Source organism: Ranitomeya imitator, chromosome 2, assembly GCF_032444005.1.
Source record: "Ranitomeya imitator isolate aRanImi1 chromosome 2, aRanImi1.pri, whole genome shotgun sequence".
NCBI lineage: Eukaryota > Metazoa > Chordata > Amphibia > Anura > Dendrobatidae > Ranitomeya > Ranitomeya imitator.
Window position 1 is genome coordinate 219422505 of NC_091283.1, and position 14000 is coordinate 219436504.

A 14000-nucleotide genomic window follows, 5' to 3' on the forward strand; every position below is an offset into this window, starting at 1 on the left:
AACTAGGGATTTGTACAGAGGCAGTATAATGCTCTCATCATGTGTATCCAGACCTCTTTTAATGCACCCCATGATCCTGTTTGCCTTGGCAGCTGCTGCCTGGCACTGGCTGCTCCAGGTAAGTTTATCATTAACTAGGATCCCCAAGTCCTTCTCCCTGTCAGATTTACCCAGTGGTTTCCCATTCAGTGTGTAATGGTGATATTGATTCCTTCTTCCCATGTGCATAACCTTACATTTATCATTGTTAAACCTCATCTGCCACCTTTCAGCCCAAGTTTCCAACTTATCCAGATCCATCTGTAGCAGAATACTACCTTCTCTTGTATTAACTGCTTTACATAGTTTTGTATCATCTGCAAATATCGATATTTTACTGTGTAAACCTTCTACCAGATCATTAATGAATATGTTGAAGAGAACAGGTCCCAATACCGACCCCTGCGGTACCCCACTGGTCACAGCGACCCAGTTAGAGACTATACTATTTATAACCACCCTCTGCTTTCTATCACTAAGCCAGTTACTAACACATTTACACACATTTTCCCCCAGACCAAGCATTCTCATTTTGTGTACCAACCTCTTGTGCGGCACGGTATCAAACGCTTTGGAAAAATCGAGATATACCACGTCCAATGACTCACCGTGGTCCAGCCTATAGCTTACCTCTTCATAAAAACTGATTAGATTGGTTTGACAGGAGCGATTTCTCATAAAGCCATGCTGATATGGAGTTAAACAGTTATTCTCATTGAGATAATCCAGAATAACATCCCTCAGAAACCCTTCAAATATTTTACCAACAATAGAGGTTAGACTTACTGGCCTATAATTTCCAGGTTCACTTTTAGAGCCCTTTTTGAATATTGGCACCACATTTGCTATGCGCCAGTCCTGCGGAACAGACCCCGTCGCTATAGAGTCCCTAAAAATAAGAAATAATGGTTTATCTATTGCATTACTTAGTTCTCTTAGTACTCGTGGGTGTATGCCATCCGGACCCAGAGATTTATCTATTTTAATCTTATTTAGTTTATTTAATATTATTATTTAATATTTATTATTTAATATTATTATTTTATTATTTATTTAATTTATTTATTTATTTATTAAAAAAATTTAAATTAAAAAAATTAATTATTAAAAAATAAATAAATAAATTAATTAATTTATTTATATTATTTATTTATTATTTATTTAATTTAATATTATTATTTATTATTTATTTATTAATATTATTATTATTTATTATTTATTTATTATTTAACCCCTTAGTGACAGAGCCAATTTGGTACTTAATGACCAGGCCAATTTTTGCAATTCTGACCACTGTCACTTTATGAGGTTATAACTCTGGAACGCTTCAACGGATCCCGCTGATTCTGAGATTGTTTTTTCGTGACATATTGTACTTCATGTTAGTGGTAACATTTCTTCGATATTACTTGCGATCATTTATGAAAAAAACGGAAATATGGCGAAAATTTTTAAAATTTTGCAATTTTCAAACTTTGTATTTTTATGCCCTTAAATCAGAGAGATATGTCACGAAAAATAGTTAATAAATAACATTTCCCACATGTCTACTTTACATCAGCACAATTTTGGAAACAAAATTTTTTTTTGTTAGGGAGTTATAAGGGTTAAAAGTTGACCAGCAATTTCTCATTTTTACAACACCATTTTTTTTTAGGGACCACATCACATTTGAAGTCATTTTGAGGGGTCTATATGATAGAAAATAATGAAGTGTGACACCATTCTAAAAACTACACCCCTCAAGGTTCTCAAAACCACATTCAAGAAGTTTATTAACCCTTTACGTGCTTCACAGGAACTGAAACAATGTGGAAGGAAAAAATGAACATTTAACTTTTTTTTGCAAACATCTTAATTCAGAACCATTTTTTTTATTTTCACAAGTGTAAAAACAGAAATGTAACCATAAATTTTGTTATGCAATTTCTCCTGAATACGCCAATACCCCATATGTGGGGGTAAACCACTGTTAGGGCGCACCGCAGAACTTAGAAGTGAAGGAGCGCCGTTTGACTTTTTCAATGCAGAATTGGCTGGAATTGAGATCGGACGCCATGTCACGTTTAGAGAGCTCCTGATGTGCCTAAACAGTGGAAACTCCCCACAAGTGACACCATTTTGGAAACTAGACCCCTTAAGGAACTTATCTAGATGTGTGGTGAGCACTTTGAACCCCCAAGTGCTTCACAGAAGTTTATAACATAGAGCCGTGAAAATAAAAAATCGCTTTTGTTTACACAAAAATGATCTTTTCGCCCACAAATTCTTATTTTCACAAGGGTAACAGGAGAAATTAGACCACAAAAGTTGTTGTGCAATTTCTCCTGAGTACGCTGATACCCAATATGTGGGGGTAAACAACTGTTAGGGCGCACCGCAGAGCTTGGAAGAGAAGGAGTGCCGTTTTACTTTTTCAATGTAGAATTGGCTGGAATTGAGATTGGACGCCATGTCGCGTTTGGAGAGCCCCTGATGTGCCTAAACAGTGGAAACCCCCCACAAGTGACACCATTTTGGAAACTAGACCCCTTAAGGAACTTATCTAGATGTGTGGTGAGAACCTTGAATGCCCAAGTGCTTCACAGAATGCAGAGCCGTGAAAATAAAAAATATTTTTTTTTTCCACAAAAAAGATTTTTTAGCCCCCAAGTTTTTATTTTCACAAGGGTAACAAGAGAAATTGGACTGCAATAGTTGTTGTCCAATTTGTCCTGAGTATGCTGGTACCCCATATGTGGGGGTAAACCACTGTTTGGGCGCACGGCAGAGCTCGGAAGGAAGGAGCGCCGTTTTGGAATGCAGACTTTGATAGAATGGTCTGCGGGTATTATGTTGCGTTTGCAGAGCCCCTGATGTACCTAACCAGTAGAAACCCTCCACAAGTGACCCCATTTTGGAAACTAGACCCCCCAAGGAACTTATCTAGATGTGTGGTGAGAACTTTGAATGCCCAAGTGCTTCACAGAAGTTTAGAATGCAGAGTCGTGAAAATAAAAAATATTTTTTTTTTCCACAAAAAAGATATTGTAGCCACCAAGTTTTTATTTTCACAAGGGTAACAGGAGAAATTGGACTGCAATAGTTGTTGTCCAATTTATCCCGAGTACGCTGATGTGCCATATGTGGGGGTAAACCACTGTTTGGGCGCACGGCAGAGCTCGGAAGGGAAGGAGCGCCTTTTTGGAATGCAGACTTTGATAGAATGGTCTGTGGGCATTATGTTGCGATTGCAGAGCCCCTGATGTACCTAAACTGTAGTAACCCCCCACAAGTGACCCCATTTTGGAAACTAGACCCCCCAAGGAACTTATCTAGATGTGTGGTGAGAACTTTGAATGCCCAAGTGCTTCACAGAAGTTTAGAATGCAGAGTCGTGAAAATAATTTTTTTTTTTTTTTCACAAAAATGATTTTGTAGCCCCAAAGTTTTTGTTTTCACAAGGGTAACAAGAGAAATTGGACCCCAGAAGTTGTTGTCCAATTTATCCCGAGTACGCTGATGCCCCATATGTGGGGGTCTAAGTAAATAACTTGGCACTCAACAGATAATAAGTGATGAAATTAGAACAAAAGGTATTTATTACTTGAATTGCAGTCCAATTATTAAACGTTTCGGTCAAACTTTTGACCTTCTTCAGTAAGCCGACTGCTAGTTTCACGGTAGATTTAAGAAATCAAAAAAGGGGAAGGGGGCAGGTCCTATGTTGTAGTATTCTATAGACCTGTCCAACAATGGCGTAAGATCTAATAATTAGATTCAATTGTAGAACTTAGAAAGATAGTCTTATGTGCATAATTAGCAGAGGACTAAAGCGTATTTATATTATGGGAGAAAATGCCCAATGAAATACTGGTGGCGTGGAATGAATGCACTAAGATACACGCAGGCTAACAGAGCCAAAGTAGTAGTATAATGTCTAACATGGCAGACTAAAAGGGAGTCTCCAAGAGAATAGGAAAACTGGAAAGAATCACTCCAGTGTAGAAGAAATTGGTAGTGCGCATCAACGCGGTGTCCGCCGCTTGTTGAATTGATTCTACTACTGATACTACTACTTTGGCTCTGTTAGCCTGCGTGTATCTTAGTGCATTCATTCCACGCCACCAGTATTTCATTGGGCATTTTCTCCCATAATATAAATACGCTTTAGTCCTCTGCTAATTATGCACATAAGACTATCTTTCTAAGTTCTACAATTGAATCTAATTATTAGATCTTACGCCATTGTTGGACAGGTCTATAGAATACTACAACATAGGACCTGCCCCCTTCCCCTTTTTTGATTTCTTAAATCTACCGTGAAACTAGCAGTCGGCTTACTGAAGAAGGTCAAAAGTTTGACCGAAACGTTTACACATCAGAGGACAGAGAATTACACTTTACTTTTTTTTTTTTTTTTTGCGGTCGCCGGTAAACAGTTAATTACCGGCGATCGCAAAACAGGGGTCGGTAATACCGACCCCGATCATGCTCTTTGGGGTCTCGGCTACCCCCGGCAGCCGAGACCCCAAAGATTCTCCCGGTGCCGGCCGGCGGGCGCACTGCGCATGCGCCCGCCATTTTGAAGATGGCGGCGCCCACCGGGAGACACGAGGAGCATCGGGGGAGCTAGGTGACTATTGGGGGGCCACCTGGGACCCCTTTTCTCTGTCCTCCGATGTGCGATCACATCGGAGGACAGAGAAATTAAAAAGAGATCGCTTTTTTTTTTTTTTTTGCGATCGCCGGTAAACGGTTAATTACCGGCGATCGCAAATGCGGGGTGGGTTAAAAAAACCCCGAATCATGTTCTCTGGGGTCTCGGCTACCCTCGGCAGCCGAGACCCCGGAGAAAATCGGCCTCTGGGGGGCGCTATGGACTTTTTCCACAGCGCTGTTAATTAACGGCGCTGTGGTTTAAGTACCCTTAGCGGCCGCCGTTAAAAGGCGTATCGGCGGTCGCTAAGGGGTTAATATTATTATTTTATTTATTTAATATTATTTATATATATAATCTTATATGTAGAGGACATTATACCAGTATAGGGTGCACTATCCAAGGAAGGGGGACATTATGCCAGGAATTAAGACATTATAGCAGGAAAGGGACCAGTATGGAGGATATTATAACAGTACTAGATTGTGGCCCGATTCTAACGCATTGGGTATTCTAGAATATGCATGTCCCCGTAGTATATGGACAATGATGATTCCAGAATTCGCGGCAGACTGTGCCCGTCGCTGATTGGTCGAGGCAACCTTTATGACATCATCGTCGCCATGGCAACCATTATGACATCTACATCGATACTGTGCCCGTAGCTGAATCAGAAACGCGGGATTTCTACGTCCTTTATGACATCATCGTCGCTGTGCCCGTCGCTGATTGGTCGAGGCCTGGCAGCCTCGACCAATCAGACGCGGGATGTCTACGTCCTTTATGACATCAGACAGACAGACAGACAGACGGAAAAACCCTTAGACAATTATATATATAGATGGGGGACATTATACGAGGAAGTGGGACATTATGCCAGTATAGGGTACACTATATAAGCTGCCGCCTCACCACTACTGAAGCTACCGCCTCACCAACACCGGAGCTCCTGCAACCCTCAACCTACTGTCTCTTCCCCATAATCCTGTAGAATGTAAGCCCGCAAGGGCAGGGTCCTGGCCCCTCTGTATCAGTCTGTCATTGTTAGTTTGTTTACTGTAAGTGATATTTGTATTTTGATGTAACCCCTTCTCATGTAAAGCACCATGGAATCAATGGTGCTATATAAATAATAATAATAATAATACTACAAGGAAGGGGGACATTATGCCAGGAATTAAGACATTATAGCAGGAAAGGGACAAGTATGGAGGATATTATAACAGTATGGGGAAGATTATACGAGGAAGGGGGACATTATACCAGGAAATGGAGACAATATACCAGAATGGGGCCCAGGATAGAAGACATTATACCAGTATGGGGTACATTATACAAGGAAGGGGGACATTATACCAGGAAAGAGACCAAGTTGTAGGATATTATAACAGTATGGGGAAGATTATACGAGGAAGAGGGACCTTATGCCAGGAAATGGAGACAATATCCCAGAATGGGGCCCATGATAGAGGACATTATCCCATGAAGGGGGCCCAGGATGGAGGACAAAATACCAGTATGAGGGACAGTGACATTATAGAGGAAGTGGGACATTATGCCAGGATGGGGGAAATTGTACCAGGAAACAGATATTCGAGAATGGGGCCCATGATAGGAGACATTATACCAGGAAGGGGCCCAGGATGGAGGACATTATAACAGGAAAGAGAGACAATATACCAGAATGGGAGACATTATTACTGGAATTAGCCCAGAATGCTAATATTAAAACAGTTAAAGCACAGACACACCACGAACAATAAAAAAAATTTTTTGTACATACCGGTATATATATATATATATATATATATTACAGTAGTCGCGGTGTAATGTGAGAAACAGTGATTTAACACTAGAGTGAGAGACCGACCATACCAACCAAAAACATGATTAGCCCAAAAAAGTACGGTATATCACAAGCAGAAAGTCAATTAAAAATACATATATTGGGTAGAAATGACAATTAATAAAATTATTAATAAATATGTACGCGTATTAAAATAGGGTTACAAGTATATATAATAAAAAAAAAACTATATCAGATATAAAATGGTGAACCCAAATATATTATTTTTAAGCTATATTCCCTATTCGTGCATTACACCAAATATTGAAGTGGACAAAATCAAGGTGCAATAAAAATATAAATAATGTGCAATATTCGTAAATCAATCACTATATATGCACTATTAATTGAAAATGTCCCAAGAAAACATGTGCACAGTGTAAGGGCTAAAAAAAACAAGTATCAGACCAAAAATTCATGAATCATACGGACATAGCAAAAATGCTATTCCAAAATAAAGTGCAAAGTGCAAGCAGACAACCAAAGGGCAATAGCGCTGAAAATATATGTAAAATAACTTTAGGGGTCACCACGTCCCGTCATCGCTGACGAAGGAAGGTATTCCGAAACGCGCGTCGGGGTGAGCGGTGACGGGATCAGCTACTAAGCACTGAACACGGGGTCTGGTTGAACAAATGGTGGGCACTACGTTCAGCACTTACTAGTCGACCCGGGGATAAAACTCAATCTGACATCTTTTCAATTGGACAACAGACCCCTAGGTGGCTACTTTGAAGAACCTAGAATATAAGACATAATTTCAGTTGTTTCACACTTTTTTGTTAAGTATATAATTCCACATGTGTTAATTCATAGTTTTGATGCCTTCAGTGTGAATGTACAATTTTCATAGTCATGAAAATACAGAAAAAAATCTTTAAATGAGAAGGTGTGTCCAGACTTTTGGCCTGTACTGTATATTAAATCAGTTATTTTATCTACGCTTAGTGCCAAGATGTATCATTGAAGGGGACTGGATCCTTCTTTTGCACCATTATACAGGAGTGCCGTGGTCATCTTTTTACCATATTTGGACACTTATTACTTTATGATCACTTTTAATTTCATGTGTTGGTAAGAGAGGTGAAGAAAAAACAAATCAGGAGTCATTTAATAGTAGTATGCATGGTCGCGTTGTTGGGGTGTTGATGGGCTAACGCTCTTCCACTGGCAGACTCCTTGTATGTTCCTGTACCGGGATCGGAGATTTCTCTAGTCCCACCACGTCACAGCGGGAGCACAGCTGAACATTACAGCGCCCTCTGCAGGTGCCACGATCAGAACTCCTGAGCCTGCAAAATCCCTACAATGTAACTTTACGTCCTCCTGATCCTACAACATATTAAATGGCAAGGTGAAAAGTGAGTGATCGCTTCCTAATGGTGTTGTAATGAACATGTTTTAGTCTCCACCAGTTCACCAGGGGCCGAACTATAATAGGTGCGGGAGTTGCCATCGCACCGAGGCCCTGGAGCCTATGGGGGCCCAAAAGGTCCTTTCGGCCCATATGAAAAGGGGTCTTGTTGCAGATTTTGCATTGGGGACCATTGGCATAAAGTTACGCTGCTGACGTTCACCTTTGAGTTCCGTCCTTCATCTTTTTCACAGCACAGTTCTCTTTTGTCTCCTGAGATTTCCCTGCTTCTTTGTTGCTCTGTTTATACAGATTACATGAGGATAATACAACATTTGCTGCAACTTATAAGGATATTAAAAGTCAACAAAGTTTTCAGTGTGACTTTACACATCAAATTCTCCAGATCTAAATCCACTCATCTTCCATCTGTGGGAAACCACTTCTTTTTGGGCCCCTCCAAAAAAACAAGAACTGTCTGGCTGAGCCCTAAGCCAGGTCGTGGGAACTCAAAGGGGAGCAATCATGGTGTTTCTTATGAATGGCTGAGATGGAAATATCCTTTCATTCCTTTTTACGAGACCTCTTGGAGTCCGGTTGGCTGCTGTGTCCAAGACTTTTTCCTGGCACCAGTTTGGAGAGATCTCCCCGGTGACCTTCTGTAAACGGAAGCATATTGTAAATTGTGTAAAGCACATTAATGTGAGTAGCTACTCAGACTAGATTTTATCCTAATTATCTGTAGCATTTCTATTAACAGCTGCGGGAAGAATTTGCTATTTCTGGAGATAAGCTGCTCGGGGAAGACATCTGTGTTCATGATGTGTCTGCCGTGCTCAAGGCATTTCTAAGAGACCTGAAGGAGCCTCTTCTTTCTCGGGAGCTGTACGCGGCATTTATACACACCGCCGGTAAATACCCATCTACATGTATATGCAAATAATGTATTAATATATTATACATAAAGAGCAAAGCAGGAGATAATCCCAGGAACCGTGCAATGCTATCGCTTGATATCGTCCTTTTCTTACCAAGGTGATGACCGTGACCCAACCTGATATTTATCTTGTCTTCTCTCCCACAATAGGTGCATTAGAAAAGGTGTCCAAAATGACGGGGAAAAAAAATTAGATTTTGGCGAAATCCACCAAACTAGTGCAAAAAGTAGTCGATGCAATGTCGCAACGTAAACCTGAAACGTCACAATGTCCATCTGTTGCACGGATCTTTTTTTGCATGGCAAATGTTACAGAAGTTTAGCATCAAACTGGAAAGACCATTTTTCCATTTGATCCTTTATGCAATGAAAAGTGTAAAAGAAAATTCACTGATGACATAAGACCTGAAGGCAGAATAAATCCTAACAAATTAAATAGCGGCAACGAGTGCAAAAAATATATCAGATCAACAGTAATAATAAAACTGCAGGAAATAAACAATTCTGTGGCCCTGAGGTGTGACTCTGTTAAGGCGATTATTGGTGTGATAGGGTGAAACCAAGAGCTCCGAGACCCCAAAATCACTTACCTAATGGGAAGCGGTCATGTCCGCAAATGCTTTTAACCTGCAGTTAGAGGGTTAGTCTTCAGGTTAATAGCCTTATAATGCTGTCCGGCCGTGGCACTGAGAGTGCGGCTACCAGGAACTTTATGACTGCCGGGAGCCGCAGGCTTTCCGTTATAGAGTTGTGCCCACAGCAGCTACAGTCACTGCTCAGTATACTGTGAGCGGAGGATAGAAGCACGACTCGGCACTTTGACAGCTGACTCTGCCGAGAAAATGTGCAAAGCAAGCTGTCAATCAAAGTGCCGAGGTCGTGAAAACAGCTGCCGCTCCGAGAGTGACCCTATGGCTACAGTCACTGCTCAGCATACTGTACGTATGCCCACACACCTTGATTGACACTGCAGCTTGCTTTACCAAGCATGTGCCAGAGTGTGCTTACATCTGCCAAGGTGACTGTAACCACCCCTCCATGCCTCTATGACGGAATGCTGGCACCTCCAGGGAGGAAATAAGTGCATTTTATCCCAGTAGCCGGACTTTTAATAAAGGCTGGTTCACACATCCTGATATTTCCAATGCCGTAAAAACCAGTACCGGAGATGTCAGTGCCTGTGTGTATGTGTTTGTCATACTTGTGGCATACGTGTGGCAACTGTGTGCCGCTCGTGTGCCGCATCAGTATGTCACATACCGGCACCTGGGAATTAGTGGTACTGTTCGTGCTGTTCCCCGGCGCCGGGTACTGGAGACAGCTCACATCTCTACCCCTTGCTCGCACTGCGATCAGCGCTAGCAGGGGACAATGTTGAGAGTTGTATTCAGCTGATAACAGCGAGAGCAGGCAGTGACTGATGGAAGTATTCATCAGCTGGCGCCTGCACTATAAATACATTTTAAAAATGATGTGAGGGTCCCCTGTAACTTTGGTAACCAGCCAGGCAAAACTGACAGCTGTGGGCTGCAACTTTCAGCTGTCAGCTTCAGCAAGGCTGGTTATCAAGAATAGCGAGGTCCCCATGCCATAATTTTTAATTATTTAAATAAATAATTTTAAACAACGGTGTGGGGTCCCCCCATGTTTGACATCCAGCCTGTCACTGGTGCTGCCCAGGGGGTGCTATCAGGGGGGCACGAATAAACATACTTAGTGCAGAAACACGCCAAACCCAAGGACCTTACTCTAATGCAGTGAGCACAGGACCTGGCACAGAGCAGTCATGTGACCAGGGGGGTGGAGCCACAGCAGTGAGTGTAGGGAATGACACTGAACGCACAGTGTACAGGGCAAAGACAGAAAACGTAGTCAAATAGAGCCAAGGGTCAAAGCCAGGAGGGAGTGAAGTACCTTAGGGATAAGACAGAGTAAACATGGAAAAGCCAAGGGGTCTGATAACCAGGAGAGACAGAGCAGTATAAAGCAGAAGTCAGAGAACAAAACTGAGTCATACACAGGAAGGCACACTAGCACAGAGGTAGAGAATGCTAATGGACGAGAACCTGGGTCAGCAACCACAAGCCGAGTATTCGGAAGTATCACCGACACACAATCCAGGAACTGCCAACATTAAATAGCCACCCCAGAACCAAAGAGAGGCGGTACCATCCTGTCCAAAGTCATAACACAGCCTTGCTAAAGTAGACAGCTAGGGGCTGGTATTCTCATGCTGGTAAGGGGCCATGGATATTGCCCCCCCCACTAGCCAAAAAATAGCAGCCCGCAGCTGCTCAGAAAAGGCACATCTATTAGATGCATAAATTTTTGGTGCTTTGACTGGCTCTTACCACTTGAACTGTAGTGGTAGGGGTTGATTTCACCTTTGTATTGTCCGGTGACAACAAGCCCACGTGTTAGTAATGAAGAAGTGTCTATAAGAGACCTATCTATTACTCATCCTATATTTATATGGTCAATAAAAACACAGCCAGAATAAAGTCTTTTATTAGAAATAAAACAAAACACAGTTTTCCATTTCCACCACAGGGCAAGTGGGAAGAGCTGGGCAAAGTGCTAGAATTGGGGCATCTAATAGATGCACCTTTTGTGGGCGGCTGTAGGCTTCTATTTTTAGGCTGGGGGAGTTAATATCCATGGCCCCTTACCAGCCTGAAAATACCAGCCCCCAGCTGTCTCCTTTATCAAAAACACAGGGGAATATACGCCAGATTTTTTATTTATTTATTCATTTATAGCACAGGCGGTGGGTGATGAATACTCCCATCAGCTGCTCCTGCTCTCACTGTTATTAGTGGCAGCAGGTGTAGGCTGATGGGAGTAGTAGTCCCATCAGCTGCCGCCTGCTCTCACTGTTATCACTTGAATTTGACAACTCTCATCATTCTCCCCTGGTTGCACTGATCACCAGCAAAGCAGGGTAAAATGATGAGAGCTGTCTTCAGCACCCGGCACCAGGGAACAGCACGAACAGTACTGCTGATTCCCAGGTGCCAGTGCACAGTGTCACACTGATGACACCTGGTTATTATCCCTGTGTCATCCGTCTGCACGTGTGTGGGACGTTTTGCGGTTAAAAAATGGACAAGTTAGCGTAATAAATGTTTGCAGACTTGAAGACAGGTTCACTTTAATATTAGCAATAAAATGAAAAGAACAGGATCGAGAAGAAAGTGAAAGGAAGAACAAGACTTTGCAGACAGAAGGCATATTTAGGCCATGTGCATGTTCAGGATTTGCAGCAGAAAATTCTGCTACAAATGATGATATTTGAGCCGGAAAAATGTTGATTAAAATATATACATTTTTGTTGCATATTTTCCCCCACTTATTTGTATGGGTGAAATCTACTGCAAGGATTGACGTGCTGCAGATGTGATTCTGCTGCAAATCTGAAAGCAAAAAATAAGCAATGTGTGCATGAGACTTTAGGAATCGTCACTTTGCTGCTACGAGGAAATCCTTCTGTTTTTGTGACAAAACTGCGCAGAAGAAATGAGACAAAAACCCAACGTGTGCACAGATCCCGTGTGGGCAAATTCCTCCCGTCCCCAGCTCCACAGGGGAAAACACTTGTCCGTTTGGCACATCAGTTCTCGACACAAAACAATCTCATGTCCTCCCAATATTGTCGAAAAAATTGCAAATGGGGTTCATTCTTCATATTTTAGAAAATTAGCAGAATTGCGTAGATACATTAACATTAGCCCATTTGATTTTTATGCAGTTTTTTATTAATTCCCTATGAATATGCTGCGTTTGACCTTACCCTGAGGGTCCGAGAGGAGAAAATGGCCTGAACATAAGGACAGGCCATGATGTACTGTCTGCGGTCCTCGGAAACAGAACCGAGAAGGAGTTCACCCCATAGATCAGGTTCAATCTACAACATTACATAACAAGTTTATATAAAATATGACATTTTTATTACAAATGAAGCCAATTATTAATGGCACTCGGCTAATCGCCCAGTGTAGCACATCATTTTCTTTTCCTGGGGATGACTGTTGTATGCAGACCGCTGGACATATTGCGTGAATTTAATAACTTCTTTTTTGTGCACTGTTTTGGGTGAATTTTAATAACTTTTATTTTAATTATGTTCTGTATCCACTTCCTAGAGTAAAATTTATGTCCGCCGTCCTCCCCTCATGTTAGTATTTTCACACCATACGAAAACTAGCTGAATCACGGAGTTGCCAAAATAAGACTGAAGGGAAGCAGCGTGTTACGAGGCACAACATGATTGCAGCTGGATAAGAGCGCTGCTCCCGGTGCCGTCAGTAATGTGTCACATCGGTTTGCACGCACTCTACATCGAAAATCCGTTTCAAATGCAGTTGTGCTTCAAGGACCTTTTATAGTGTTTAAGGGAAAACTGCAGAGTGACAGAGCCAATTCTGTCCTTAATGACCAGGACAATTTTTACAATTCTGACCACTGTCACATTATGAGGTTATAACTTTTGAACGCTTCAACGGATCCCACTGATTCTGAGAACGTTTTTTCGCCATGTCATGTGGAGAGCCCCTGATGTGCCTAAACAGTGGAAACCCCCAACAAGTGACACCATTTTGGAAAATAGACCCTTCAGGGAACTTAACTAGATGTGTATTGAGCAGCTTGAACCCACAGGTGAATCACAGTTTATAACAAAGTTTATAACGTTAAGCCGTGAAAATAAAAAAAAATAAAAAAAATCACATTTTTCCCACAAAAATCTTTTTTAGCTACAAATATTGTTCTTTTGCAGCACCCCAGGTTAACGGTTGCTGCAGTGATGTGGCTTTTCCTTTGGGGAAGGTGATGTCATGTTCAGAGGCAAATGAGTTCTCTTCACCAGATAAGGCACACACATGCAACATATTCTGAATCCAGGCCAGGAGGGGGAGCTCAAGACCCGAATTCAGGGGAGCTTCCCTGTATAAAGATCCTGACCTGGAGGAGGAGCTAGTTAGTCTCCAGGAGGGAGAGATAGAAGAAGGAAGTCTGGAACTGAGTGCAGACAAAAAGGGCTGGCAGCCACGAGGGAGCTGCAGCCTCTGGGAAGGAGTAACCTGTTGGGTTGCATGTGGAGCTGCCGGAAGGAAGGAGCACAGGGAGAGGTAGAGCTCAGAGGGGAACTGTGGCAGGGCACCCTCAGAGCTGAAGCGCAGAATCCGGG

At 42.1% G+C, this 14000-nt stretch overlaps 1 protein-coding gene across 1 annotated transcript in view; it reads left to right on the forward strand.

Moving 5' to 3' along the window:
• The window catches only part of LOC138662728 (rho GTPase-activating protein 6-like), a 219440-nt gene that overhangs the window by 140972 nt on the left and 64468 nt on the right, over window positions 1-14000 (forward strand). The window contains exon 7 of the mRNA XM_069748621.1: window positions 8639-8789. Coding sequence (XP_069604722.1) covers window positions 8639-8789 — 151 coding nt within the window. The remainder of the gene's footprint in view (window positions 1-8638; window positions 8790-14000) is intronic.